The 15,181-nt window shown below is 41.1% G+C and overlaps 1 protein-coding gene across 11 annotated transcripts in view; it reads right to left on the bottom strand.

Moving 5' to 3' along the window:
- The window catches only part of MYCBP2 (MYC binding protein 2), a 432,876-nt gene that overhangs the window by 80,785 nt on the left and 336,910 nt on the right, over positions 1 to 15,181 (bottom strand). For 8 of the 11 annotated variants that reach the window (XM_039512057.1, XM_039512192.1, XM_039512052.1 and 5 more), the window contains one exon: positions 3,927 to 4,082. The exons of the other annotated variants lie outside the window; for them this stretch is intronic. In XM_039512057.1, the coding sequence (XP_039367991.1) occupies positions 3,927 to 4,082 (156 nt within the window). The remainder of the gene's footprint in view (positions 1 to 3,926; positions 4,083 to 15,181) is intronic. 11 annotated transcript variants of the gene reach the window in all.

The following is a 15,181-nucleotide window of genomic DNA, read 5'->3' on the forward strand; positions in this document are numbered from 1 at the left end:
CTTGTCCACAACAGCAATTTAACACGACTAGCTACAATGCTAACGAGACTTTGTGATTACTTAAAGCTATAAATGTCTGTAGTTTCTTATATCTGCTGTCAGGTATGTGATGTCTTCTGACCTGTTTATGATCACTCCCCATATGGAAAAGATAGTGTAAGGGACAATTTGTTATTTTGGATGTTCATGAAAGACCTATTTTCCTGCAGGGCTCTCAGTGTTGTTTCCATTGTCTGTAACGTACTACAGAAATCCACATCCTGAATGTGGATGCCACCTTAGAACAGATATAAAGGTATTCCTTTGCACTTAAAATTAGCAATAACTGTGACCAGCACTTTGGTGAATATTCACAAAATGGTCATGAGGCTGCACAGGAGAGCTTTAAATTGATATTAGGAGAGGTACAAAGAAACATCTGGAATTAACTGTGTGTATCTAAGAGGTTTTTTCGGGTTTGCCTTTAAGATCAGTGGACAATCTGGCCAGTAGAATGGTCAGAACTGCACCTGGAATCATCTGCATCTTGTGTGTGCTTGAGGGTCTTAAGGACCAGTGGTGGTCTCATTACTCCAAATTTATCTCAACAACATAAAAAAATACACTACAGATAATCTGAAACTGGTTATGGTGCAGATAGGCAACAGGTATTATTGTGTACATTCTATCAAGTTCCTGAAATATTTTTGCTATTTATGACTGAACTATGTGATTTCCCAGGAATTTCTCCAGCTCAACTGAATTCCCTCTTGATGAGCACACAAAGGATCATTTGTCTATATAGAAAGATCTGCTCAATTATGCTGAAATGAGAAGACTCTTCCAATAAGAAGGGATTCTCAATCTCTCCCAAGTAGCCAGTGGGATGGCTTGGAGCTGAAGGAAGGGTAAGCAAGGTCGTGGTGAGACTTTCAACCCCTGAAACTCCTTTTTCCACACCTCCCACTATTGATTTCCTAGTCTCTACTGATTTTGGAATATCTTCAGGAAAGAAAGGAACTGTGATACATACTGAACTATCTTAACTCTCCTCTACTGCTTAAGGGGGAAGACGCGAGTGATTACTTTTACTTTTCAAAATTGTGTGTCACACCACTTTGTGCAGGCCAGTGCTATCAGATGCTCTTCTTGTTGGTCTGCTTTACAGATAGAGACAGATATTTCCAAGTGACGGTACTGGATGCAATCCATAAGGATTATCTTATTTAAATCAATTCTAGTTCCTGTTATGAAGGATAATGCAATTGTAATTTTGTTAACAATCCTTAGACTCATTTGGCCTTAAGTGGGAGCAGCATTTTGTTTCCCTGTGTAATACTAAGGAGGTCTGAATAAACTAATAGGCTTCACTGTAGTTTCAAAGTACTGATAGAAACCGGCCCTGCATGGGTGCCTCTGAGTTTTCAGATGCTGACAAATCCTATTCCTCAAGTGAGAAGCAATCTGAAATGTTTGGTTTAACTTATTAAAGTTTTTTCCTACTTGCACTCTTTATAGTATTTTGATATACAAGATTTCCTGTATATCATGGGGACTGAGAAGGGAGACATTCTTTTTGATTTCTTCAGGATAATTTGAGTGTTCTTTTATGCAGTTGCTGGTCCAAAGAGCCACAGGCATATCCTCACTACGCTTTATAGGGATTTGTGGGGGCCAGTGTAGTAAAGGTGAAGGCAGCCCAATTTCCCATTATGATCAGTCAAAATTTTCATATTGGGAAGAACCACTATGAGAACAAGGTGGTTCAGAGATAAGTGCACTATAAATATTTAAGTAGATTAAAGAAAATACTGACTCCTAAATCCACTAGAGAAGAGGATTCCTTGGTAACATACTTTTTATGAGGTATTTTACTTCATAAGTTTTCTGTCTTCTTGCAGTCTCCCATCTTGAAGCTATTGTCCTGTGCTCTCAGAGAAACGGACAATACTTTACTGATTGTGAATTATGGTGGACAGAAGGGAAAAGAAGTAGAAGACGGTTTATTAGAAAAGTGGAGAGTTGAAGTAGTAAAGAAAATTTGAAGAGCGGGAAAATAGGACAATCCCCAATAGATATTAAGAAGTTTGTCTGACATGGAAATGGGATCCCTTTTCTGCCATGTAGTGGCAAGACATACAGCAAAAAGATGGTGAGAGGCATCAAGTTCATAGAAATGCACAGCTCTAGCTGCTTCCTGTCTAATCAATAGAGTCTTCCTGACATAACAAGGTGAATCAGAAGACATGGCCCATTCAAAGAAGAAAAGAGTATGACAGCTGAAGTATCATCCCAGAACTATGGGGGATGATATAATTTGAAAAGGCAACAGTAGATACTCCACCCACCCATATTTAGAGATACCTGGAATATTAGATTACTTCATCTTTGACAGGAAAGGGTCAATGGGTTATTTTTAAATGCAATTTGACAAATGAGTTAAAAAAGCAAAACACCACCCTAGAAGATTTTTTTTTTTTAAAAGAAAAGTTTAAATTTCCTTCCACTGATTGGAGCGCAGGGGGTGGGGGAAGAGGGATGGTAGAAATGAAGTGTGACAAAAATGAAAAGAGATGATTGTGGTCTAGCTCCCCATGATGAAAGATGTGGGGAAAAAAAAGCAACTTACTCAGGAAAGCAAAGTCCAACAAAAAATTCAACCTTTCTAAAAAGTGTTTTTAGGTAACACTTTGTATAGACAGACATGCCCCAAGTCCTCCAATTCACTGTGCCAGTCCAGTGACTTCAACAGGGCTCTATGCTGATGCAGCAGTGCACCTGTTTGCAGAGACTTGCAGGATCCAGGCAACAGAAATTACCCATATTTTAAAATAATGTGATTTAATTGGGAGGCTCATTTCCATTAAAGAAAAATATTTTCAAAATGATAAAGAAAAGTTTTATTCAATTACAAAATTGCCAATTTTATAGTTAAATTCCTCCCTGATACTAGATGGCTCAGAGGATGTATAAATGGCTAAGTATTTCACTTCCAGGTCATTCTTTTGACTCTGACATAATCAAATGTTATTGTTCCTTGATGACCTGGAGATCTCAGTCTAGTTCTCACTGTATAAGTACACACATTACAGACCACTATCACAATTTACATTCTTGATTTATTCTCAGTGAGGACACCAACAAATGAAGAGGAAGAGATTGAACGGATTGAAATGGTTTCTACAAGAAAGTAATAATAAGGCACCTCTGAAGGACAGTGTGTGTGGGAGGCTTGTATTACTGCTACCCGTACTACACTTGTTCTGTAGATAAAGACAAATACCTCTCCAGGGTGATCAAGTCTACCATCCATAATGACCTCTAAATTGACTAAAAGCTTAACAGTTTCTCCTCCATCCCATCAGCAGTTAATGTTTATTAACTTTTTGGTGCCAATGGTCATGAGCATGCCAGTGGCTATCTATGCTAGACAGAAATGCTTTTCTTATTAAAGTTTCTAATTAATCAATTAAGTTGTCCCAATTCCAAGCTTCAAGTGTGTTAACGAAAAATTATGACAAAGTAAGGAATGTAGGAGGCAAACAAATATTTTAAAATAGAAAACTGAAATGTTTATCTACTGTAATCAAAATTTCTTCAGATGTTAAAGGAATTACAATATTTTGCACTGTATGCAATATTTACCTTAATTATTATCCTACTGCAATACACTATATTAGAAACACACTTTCATAAATACACTATCTACACTGCAGAATATATATACAAATCAATACAGTAATTTTAATACTGAAATAAAAATAGCACAAGTATGCTTCTCTGGGAGCATTAACTCATGTTTCTGAATAAAAAAAATTAATTCAAAAGAACAAAACCAGACAGATGCACTGATGGATGATTAGTAGCTGGTAAGCAACCAAGACTGTTATAGCAATGACAAAGCTTCAGAAATGGACTGATGAGGCAGGTAAGGCTGACAGACTTACTCTGAAGCTGAGGCTGCTGGAAGGAAAGGGGCTGTCCGAACACAAATGGACTGTGGACTAGGGAAGAGGGAGGTTTTGCAGCTTGATCAAAGATGGAAGAAGCTGGGAGATTAGGCCGTGACTGAATGGAATTCAGTATGGCACTCAGTTGGTCACCTGCAGTGAGCAAAACAGTCAAAACTACAACCTGTTATTTTTCATCCTCCACAAAGGCAGAGTAAATGGTGCTGAATGAAGTTTAGATGAAGATAATTGATAAAAAGTGCACTAATCTCTGACACCATAGTTAGTTTTGATTCCAAAACTCAAGATACGGCACAAACGTTTACACAATTGAAGAAAAAATCCCTTAGAACCATAAAACAAACATGGCTAAATGTAGAGACCTCACGCCATGAATGGTGATGCAAATACTGAAGAATATGAACAAGGTTTGTAAGAATCATGACTTCTTTATCCTTGTTATTTAAAACATTAAAAAGTGCATCTCAAATCACCCATATCTTGCTAAAAACAAACAAAAGCAGCCAAACACACAAAAAATCAGCTACCATTCACAGAAATACACAGAAGTGCAAACAAAACTCTGAGATGAGTATAGCCAGATGAGAGGGTTAAGGTAATAAAATATAATTAAGCTTTGCCAGGTATATCTCTCTATCTCTATGTATGTGTGTGTGTCAAGTTTAGGAAAGTACTTGCTTGCTTTTGCACGTATCTTAAAAGAACACTGTCAAGGTATTTTTCACAGTTAAAAAAAGCTCCCCACTATTTACAACCATGTTTTGATTTTAAACTGAAACGTGTTTCCTTAAGAGAAGTCCGTATGCATATTGGATTGGCCGTTGGAGGGTATTCTCAGGAGAGTTGTGATTTTTTTGTTTTGTTTTGAAGAAAGAGCATTTGTTTGGAAAAAGGAAAAGAAAGAATTACATGTATGTTGCAAACATAAGGTGCATACAATAAAAAAAATAGGTTAAATCATTAAAGGTCAAATCTTGAGATGTTAGCAGCAATAATTTTGGCCCCTATCATCTACCACACCCTAACAGTATTCCTTTACTTAAATACAGATTCTGACATCCCATATCACTTTTGACAATACTACAGAAGCACTAGAGGAAAAATAATTTTAACAAACAGGAAACAGATAAACAACTCACTTTAAAACTGAAGTTTTTTAGATTTTTAAAATAAATTCTCCAAAGGAGAAAAAGACTAGAGGATTCTAATGATTCCTACAAGATCCAAAACACCAAAATTAAATATTTTCCTTATTCTTTCTAATACTATATGTTTGTTTTACAAATTAGAAACCAAAATTACTATGAAAGAAGAGCTGGAACTGAAGCACCTATATCCAAACGATCACCTGTGGGTAACAGTAACCATTTTTATTTCAGTGTTACAACAAAAACCTTAAGAATCACTACTTCTGCAACTACTGCCCCATCCCACACTATACTAAAGACAACTGACACGTTTAGTGCAGAATTCATAAATTCAAAATGCCCATCTTCAGAACAATGAATTCTAGGTCAAGAGTTGTATTATACTTTTTCTGTATATAAAAATATCAATGAAAGAAAGGTAGGTCAACTAGTAATTTTTAATTTATTTATTTATTTTAAATAAAACTACTCCCTCCATGTCCGCTTTAGGGGGAAAAAATATTTAAGAATGTGCACATTTTTAGAACTCCAACATAACTCGAGAGATAAGATCCATTATCTTTGTTTGGCGCATATTTTCAGCAGATGAGATGGTTACTCACCTTGTGCAGTAACAGGTTCTTCAAGATGGTTGTCCCTGTGGGTGCTCCACTTTAGGTAATTGGCGCCCTGTGCTTATAATCGGAGATTTGCAGTAGCAGTGCCTAGTTGGGCTGCATACGTGCCATAACCGTCTTGTGCTGCTACGTGCAGTTATATAGCTGTGCGCAGCCAACCGTCCCCCAGATCCTTCTCCACCTCAGAGAATCGGCATGAAACTCCGAAGTAGAGGGGAGGAGGGAGGGTAGTTGAGCACCCACAGGGACAACCATCAGTTACTGCACAAGGTTAGTAACCTTTTCTTCTTCTTCTTCAAGGAGTGTCCCTGTGAGTGCTCCACTTTAGGTGACTATTGGGCAGGATCTGTCAGTGGAGAGGAGGGGCTTTGGAGTTGGTCTACTGATGGTGAACAACACTAGAATCCAAACTGAGCATTTGCCGTTGACTGTTGTTCTAAAGCATAGTAATTAGTGAAAGTATGGGCTGATGCCCAGGTAGCTGCTTTTCAAATGTCAATGATAGGTACATTACTGAGCAAGGCTACAGATGCTGTTAATCTGGTGGAGTGTGCGAACTCCCGGTGGGGGTTGCAGATTGTTGTTTTGGTAGCACAAATATATACATCCAGATATCCATTTGAATAGCCTCTGTTTTGAGATGGTTTGGCTCCTTGATCATTCTGTTATGGAAACAAACAGTCTAGGTGATTTTCTGAATGTTTTTGTTCTTTCTATGTAGAAAGCTAATGCTCTGTGAATGTCTAGCATGGAGTGAGGCCTTCCTCCCGTCAGCATGTGGCTTCGGGAAAAATACAGTTAAGTAAATGGGATGATTTAACTGAAAAGGGGAGGCAACCTTGGGTATGAATTTAGGGTGTGGTCATAGGATTATTTTATCCTTAAAGAATGTTGTATAAAGTGGGTGTGCCATTAGGACACCGAATTCTCCCACCCGTCTTGCGGACGTGAAGGCAATGAGGAAAGCCACCTTAATTGATAAGTGCAACAAGGGGCAAGTTGCAAGGGGTTCAAGCAGTTTTCCCATGAGACTACATAGAATAAGACTGAAGTCCCACATAGGTGTAGGGTTTCTTAGTGTGGGATAAGTGTTTTTATGCCTTTAGTGAAGCATTTAATCATCAGGTGAGCAAATATGGTGACTCCGTCCATCTTGTCGTAGGAGGTGGTGATGGCAGCTGAGTGTACTCTGATGGAGCATGTGGCTAGCCCCAATTTTTTAAGCCCCAGTATATAGTCCAGGATTCCCGGCAGTAGGGCTGACTGTAGACAGATCTGTTTGTCCTGGCACCAAGTGAAGAATCGTTTCCATTTATGGATATATGTCTTTCTTGTGCTTAGTCTCTGATTGTTCAGTAGTACATCTTTCACTTCCTCAGAACAGTCCTTCTCAACCCGTCAGCCATGGAGTAACCAGGCCTTGAGGTGCAGTTCTGCAAGGTTGGGGTGACAGACGTGTCCTGCATCTTGTGATAGAAGGTAATAAATAAATAAATAATAATAATAATAAGAGGAGATATACCAATCTCCTAGAACTGAAAGGGACCTTGAAAGGTCATCAAGTCCAGCCCCCTGCCTTCACTAGCAGGACCAAGTACTGATTTTGCCCCAGATCCCTACGTGGCCCCCTCAAGGATTGAACTCACAACCCTGGGTTTAGCAGGCCAATGCTCAAACCACTGAGCTATCCCTCCCACCAAGGTGAGGCACTAAGGGAAGGGCTCAAGGCGGTTTCACTGCTATCTGATGCAAGTATGGGAACTACGTTTGTCTGGGCCATGTGGGTGCAATGAGAATGACCCTGGATTTGTCCTGCCTGATCTTGTGAAAAACTTGGCTTAGGAGTGGAGTCGGGGGAAATGCACTCATCAGTGGTGCCTCCCATCTTAGGAGGAGAGCATCGGCTCGGGAGTGGTGTCCCAATCTGGCCTGGGAGCAATATTGTGAGCGCTTGGCATTCTGAGCTGTTGCAAATAGATGGGGAACCCTCATAGTTTGAATATGGCTTTGAGAATTCTGGGATCCATCTCTCACTCATGGGTTTGTGAAAAATCCTTGCTTAGTTGATCTGCTGTTGTATTCAGACATTCCGGCAGATAGGATGCGGATATCTCTATGTTGTTGGCGATGCACTAATTCCAAAGGCGTATTGCCTCTGTACACAGGAAGTATGAACTTGCTCCCCTCTGGCGATTTATATAGAACATGATGCTATATTGTCCTTAAGGATCTTGATGGCATTGTTCTTCATTAAAGGGAAGAGGTGCTTGCATACATTTCGGACTGCCCTTAGCTCCAATAAATTTATGTGCAGGTTGGACTCCGCTGGGGATCAGCAGCCTTGGATCGTATTGTCGTGTAGATGCGCCCTCCAACTAACTAGGGAAGCATCTGTTGTGATTTTCATGGTTGGAGCTTTTTATTGGAAAAGGACTCCTGAGCAGACGTTGTATGGTTGTGACAATCACGTTAGCGAGTCTTTTATCCTGCATGACATTGTGAGTAGTCTGTTGAGAGAGTGTCTGTGCGGTATATACACTGTTCGAAGACAGGCCTGTAAGCATCTCATGTGGAGTCTGGCATATTTTACAACAAATAATGTTGTTGCCAACGTGAGCCCCAAGAGTTGGAAGCATGTTCTGGCAGATGCTTGTGGGCTATCCATCACCACTGAAATTAGGTTGACTAGAGTGAGAAAGCATTGTTTGGGTAACATTGCTATTGCTATGAGACAACTGAGGAAGGTCCCTATGAATTCCAACTTTTGGATAGGAACCAGTTTGGACTTTTGTACATTTATTTGCAACCCTACATCCATGAACAGGATTATCATAATCTGCGTGGCATTTATTGCTCCTTGCTGCATTGGTGCCTTTATCAGGCTTTCGTCTAAGTATGGAAATATCATCACTCCTTGTCTGCGGAGGTGAGCTGCAATGACAGCGAGAACCTTGGAAAAACCTCTTGGGGCAGTGGACAGGCCGAAGGTTAGTACTCTGTATTGGAAATGCTGTTTCCCAAGGGTGAATCTCAGGAATCCTCTGTGTGACAGGTGAATGGTAATATGAAAATAAGCGTTCTGGAGGCCAAGGGCTGAGAGCCAACCTCCTTTTTCTAATGCCAGAATTATTAGAAATGTGTTCTCACAAATTTTGAAATGTATTCTCACAAATTCATTGAGTTTTTGTAAATCCAGGATGGGTCTCCACCTGCTGTTTTTTTCCCCTGAGTTAGAAAGTAATGGGAATAAAAACCTCTCCCCCGTGTGTGGCTAGTATGAGTTCCACGGCACCTAATTGTATGAAGTGATTTATTTCCTATTGTAACAGGTGGTCATGAGAGGAGTCCCTGAAGAGGAATGGGGAAGGGGGTATGGGTAGGTGGGCTAAAAATAAAGGGGATGGAGTAGCCCTTCCGGATAATCTCTAGAACCCATTTGGTCTGTTGTGATGGTGTTCCAGACTGGGTAGTATGGTAACAGACGGTCTCCGAATGGGCAGAGGGTGTATCTGGTTCAGAAATCAGAGAGTATGGAGGTCTTGTGCCCTCAACTACACATTCAAAATGATTGTCTGGAGGTGGATGGTTGAGACATCGAAGATTCATCTTGGTTCTGCCAACTTCTGTTCTGTTTTTGTTTACACCATTGGTTGTACCGTCTTTGTGACTGGGAGTATGGTGTAGACCGGAAACTCTGGTTATAAAATATGCTCTGTTTCTTTTTATTTGCAGGTACGTATATGCCCAGGGTACTTAAGGTTGCCCTTAAGTTCTTTAAGGTGTGTAGAAAGTCATTGGTTTTGTCAGCAAATCATTTTTGCCCTTCAAAGGGTAAGTCCTCAACAGTCGCTTGGACCTCTCTTGGGAAACCAGACAGGTGGAGCCAGGATGCACAGTCCCTGACCATGGAGGTAGTGATGGACCATGCTGCCGTGTCTGCAGAGTCAAGAGAGGCCTGTAGGGCCATCTTGGCAATGGGAGACCCTTCAGAAACCTTTGCCTTATATTGGTTTTTTGTCCTCAGGTAAACTTTCAATACATTCTGACATTTTAGCAAACAGATTGTGTGTGTATTTTGCCAGTAGGGCCGCATAATTGGCTATGCGGAACTGGAGTGTGGCAGAGGAGTAGGCTTTCTGTCTGAAAAGGTCTAGCCTTTTCCAGCCCTTATCATATGGGGGTCGCTCTGGACTGGTGTAGTTTTACCCTTTGGTTGACTGCACAAGAGAGCTTGGTGATGGGTGAATAAAAATTGAGCTCCTTTTGCTGGCACGTAATACTTTTTGTCAGATCTCTTACATGAGAGAGGGGCTGTAGCAGGTGTCTGCCAGATTATTTTTGCAGGCTCCATGATAGCATCATTAATTGGTAGGGCAATCTTTGCTGCTGGGGATGCCTGGAGTATGTCCGTGAACTTGTGTTGGGTCTCTGGTACTTGTGCGAGCAAAATGTCCAGGGATTCAGGTACCCATAGTGTGGCGGGGGGGGAGGGGGGAGGGGGGAGGAAGAGGTAGCATTATTGTTTCGTCCGGTGACGAAGATCAGATGTGAGTGGGTGGCAGAGTGTCACCTTCAGCTGTGTCCTCAGGCTCCTCAGTCTCTTCCTCTTGTGTCTCTGAGGGTCCTGGGACAATTGGTGAAGGGAACCGTGTTGCTCTGGTTCTAGGCGGGTTAGGGGGGCTGAGGTATTTGGCCCTATACATTGCCCAAGGATCCAGTATGGGTGGGAATGGTATAGGAGGTGTTGACTATGCCAGCTCCACATGTCTGTAGATGTTTGTGATAAGGTCCATGTTTAGGTGAGGTGTGGCAAGGAGTGTATATTACTGCCTCATCCTCTTCTTCCTCATCACTGGAGATAGGAGGGGCTGATCCACAGGAAGTGGTTACCAGGCTTGGTCCCAGTCTAGATGGGGTACTGTTGGTATCGAGTAGAGGAGATTCCCACTGGGAAGTTTGACTTTGCTGCATGCAACTCCATTAGAGCTTGCCCACATAGGATCTTTAGCTCCTTGGAAAGTCTTGGTACTGGATGTCCCTGATGCCTCGTGGGCCTGTGCTCTGGGTGCTGTCAGTATTGGGGCAGATTTTTCATTTGGGATCTCATTATTTTAGGCGATTCTCGGTGTGGGGGTGAGTGTGGCCGCTTTTTGGTAGCCTTTCTATAGGAGCAGGCTCCTTAGCAGCTGTTGTTGAAGCCGATCCCGTCAGATGCTGCTGCTGGTGATCACTGACCAGGAGGCATCCTGGACTCAAGGTCAGAGGCTGGTATGAGGGATTTCTCCATCATAAGGAGCTTTAATTGGAGATCCCTGGCATTCTTTGTCCAAGCTGCCAGTTTTCTGCGGACAGTTTTGGATAATGTGTGTCTCACCAAGGCAACGGACTCAGTGTGTGTGGCCATCAAAGACCGGTACAGAGAGCTTGCAAGTCAGGCAGCGTTTAAAGCCAGGTGAGCTGGGCATGCCCCAGAGAGAAAGTTTTCTGGAGAAAGAACAGGGATAAATCCTGTTTTTATTTCTTTCTTCTTTTTTTTTTAAAGTAATAGCTGAGTATCTGCCGAGGAGGCAGGGATAAAAGAGAGAAGGAACATATATATATTTTAGAAGAAAAAATAAAGTAAAATATAAGATATAAAGAGCAAGGGGATAGGGTAGCTAACTACAACTAAGTTAACAGTATCAGGAACAACTATGAACTATTAAGTTTATCTGAGGTAAGAGAGGCTGTCGCTCCAATTCAAGCCAAAGGCGGTAGAGAAGGAACTGGTGGACGGTTGACTCTGCACTGCTATGTAATCGCACAGAACGACGTGAGATGGCTACGGCGTGTGCGCAGCCCAACCGGGCAAAGCTACTAAAAATCTCTAATTACAATTACCAATTACAGGGTGCCAAGACATCTAAAGTAGAGCACCCGCAGGGACACTCCTCGAAGAAGGATTTATGATGTTCTTAGCTGACATTGGGGATATTAGACTAGCTATTCTTTCTGGGTCATTATTGTTTTTCTGATAGCTGATATATCAGATACTTTGCTATAACAAATCTTGCAAACAAGCCTCATTCTCTCCTATATGTAAACAACTTTGTGGAAGCCAGTCAGTCTTTTTTCTCAGTCCATTTTTATAAGTATGCTTTATCTCTTTTAAAAATGTCTAGAGTAAAATGTTTTAGATGTTACATTCAGTATGACTTATAAATTGGGTACATTTAAAAAAATCCATTAGTGCATTCATCTTTTCATACTGGAATATCTAAACTGGCCAGGTCTGTACCATATATTTTGCTGAAGGGCAAAAAACCCAAAGCAAATGTGTCTCTTTTGACAATTGGTGGATTGGAGGACACAATGAAATTTATGAGATTTGTCACCTGTAAATTTATTTTTTCCAGTTAACATATAACTCTAATCTGTCACTGATTGCTTCTTTTGTGTGAAGAACATAAGCTTTTCAAGTGTGTGACACAATGCTTGGGATGTAAGGCTCATCCATTCCATTTATTTTCAGAAGAGTACTTCTAAAATTGTAGGAAAGAAAGGTTACTCATCTATAACTGGAGTTTTGAATAGCTTACCAGTAAAGAACTAAACTCTGGGTACATCTATACACTAACCCCAAAGCCCTTTGGAAAGTGGACAATTGTGGGCCCACACAGACTCATCAAGACATGACAAGGTTCAGGCTGAGATTATATATAAACACTTAGCTCTAACACACTTATTTTTTTGACCCCTTGGAATTCAAAACAAACTCTATAGAACTGGGATGTATGGCAGAAGATGTGGTCTGTTCTAACAAGTTACTTGAACTCCAGTTAATGGAAGTAACCTTTCTGCTCCTTCAAGTATAGTAATTACAGATTCTCAACTCTTGGGAAATGCACAATCAGTACAAGATAGGTATCTTCATTTACCTTCTTATCTATTTAAACAATGATTCAGAACTGCTCACTGAAACTGTGCATTAGATTTTGAAGCTAAATAAAAACTCTAATATGGCATAAAAGGTTTGGGAGCTAGTAACAGAATGAAGAAACTTTTCCATAGCTGGAATATTCCAGTGGCATGCCATAGAAACTGCCCTGGAGCTAGTCAAATGAACCACAACACATTCATGTATACCAGTGAGCTTGGCAAGTTTCTCTTCAGGATTTTATTCATTCTGACAGACCTTGAGAGGAAACTTCCTTTCCTTTAATCTTATCACAGAAAATTACCGTTAATGTTTTATTCTTATTATACAATTCCTGTGCTCAGTCGCAATCTGTAATACTGCCCCACAAACTGAGCATCTCTTGCATTTTGTGTGCTTCAGGACCGAGTCACCATTTTGAAATGAGGATGGCTAGGCTGGGGAAAAAGTACTTCACAGAGTGATCTCAGAGGGGAAATTACTCCGCCATGGGCTAAATAATACCGAAAACATCAGAAAAAGACTTAGTAGTAGAGGCAAAGAAAATAATGACTTCTTACAATGTACACTGTAAAAACAATTAAAAACAAAAAAGAGGAAAAAACTATTGGAGTGGGCAAAGCTTAATTTTCTAACTATGAAAATACATGAATTTTCTCTAATCTTCATCCAGAAAAAGGGATCCCATTAGGGATGGATTGAGTTATAATAAAGAATAGACAAACATTCACATATTAAAATTTTAGTAAAATTATGTAAATCCTGTATTTCAATGTAAACAGTTTTATACAAGATTATATGAACAGTGAAAAATACTTAATTTAGAAAGTTTAGAGAAAGCCCTCTTCTGTCCTCCCTTTTAAAAAAAATTCTAATTACTAAAAGCCTCTTGAAGACCAAAACTAAGTTACCCTACTCTTGAAATGTGCCCACGGCTCTAGTTAGCTTTAAATGGAGGTTTCACCCCCTACCCCAAAAGCACGTGTCACCAAGACCAGTGGTTCTCAACCTTTTGGGACTCGGGCCTTATTTGTAAATATTTATGGCCTGTTGCAACCCAGTAAATAGTCTGGAGGCTCTGGAGCAGAGACGTAACTAGGCATTTTAGCACCTGGGATGAGCAAGCGTATTTGTGCCCCCTACCAGAGGCAACACGGGAGGAGGGGTGCTGAGTCACCCCCCAATTTTTTGGTTGTGCCTCCCCCAACCAAGACAGACTGGATGACCAGCTGAGGTGAGTCCACAGGTGGAGGTGGCGCTCCCTCCCCGAGCTCCGCCCCTGGGGCTGGCCCGAACCATTTCCTGCCACCTGGGTCTGGCCTGAGACATGTGGCATCACCAGCTGCCCCACTTGCCCTGCCCTGGTTATGACCCTGCCCCGGGGTGGTTTTGGTTGGATCCTGCCCCCTGGAGGGGTTGGGTCCTGCCTGGCACCCCCCCTCCCCCACAGGTGCATCTCCTGCTGCTCCTGTGCTGTGGGGCTAGCTGGGCTTGACTCTCCGCTCCGGGTGCTGCAACCCCTGGAGTTGCAGTGCCACTCAGATTTGGCCCAGCCCCCGATTGGACCAAATCTGTGAGAGTGGAGTTGTGACCTGGCTCATGGGACTGCAGTGCCACTCACTCAAATTTGGCCTCCCCAGACTCCCATCATCATGACTGCTAGGCCAAACCTGAGTGGCACTGGGACCCTAGAGGTTGCAGTGCTTGGAGCAGAGAGGTGAGCCCAGCCAGCCCTGTGGGACAGGAGCCACAGGAACTGCCACGTGACACTTTGAAACGTTCTGGTGACCCAATTTTAGATCCCAACCCATGAACTGAGAAACCCTGACCTAGACCACAGAAACAGAAGATTAGAACAGCAAAGCTCCATGTTTCAAGGATATTCCTCAAGAACCAAGAGTTTGCTGCAGATACAAGGTGATTTGCCCTGTTATTATTGTCCAAACTTGAATCTGCATTTTTTGTTTTGTTTTGCATGTTGCTGTGATTTATTGTACAATACCATCTGGATTAAGCTATTTGGTTCATATATTATCAACCTAAACTCTAGAAGTGTACATATACAAAGCAATACTCCAATTTAACAACTACTAGCATTATACTCCATATTAATATTCTACTTTAATGTGAGCTCTCCAAGCATAAACTAGACAGAGCACTTTCATGCTATTATGAAAAATGTTTAGTGTGATGCTTCGTATTATAACGATCTATAATCAAAACATCAAACCTAATCTTCTACCTAGTCATCAAATGTAAAAGCACTTTTTAAAATTTAAGCTTATTTAAAGCAGATGGCCAGAATCCTCATGGTTTTCTTGAAAGAATTTTCCAAACTAATGGTTTTGAAGCCTAATTTGAACAATACTGGATGTTATCACTCTTTCTGGTTCAATGAGTAAGAATCTGTAATTCTTGTATTATAATTCTGTGGATAACATGGCAGGAATTTACAGGACATTAACTTATCAATGAAGCTATTCAATAGTGCAATTAAAGGGACCAACATAAAACTCCAGTAAGTCTAAAAGCCTTCCCTTTACATCTATG

This window comes from Mauremys reevesii, linkage group 1, assembly GCF_016161935.1.
Source record: "Mauremys reevesii isolate NIE-2019 linkage group 1, ASM1616193v1, whole genome shotgun sequence".
Lineage (NCBI taxonomy): Eukaryota > Metazoa > Chordata > Testudines > Geoemydidae > Mauremys > Mauremys reevesii.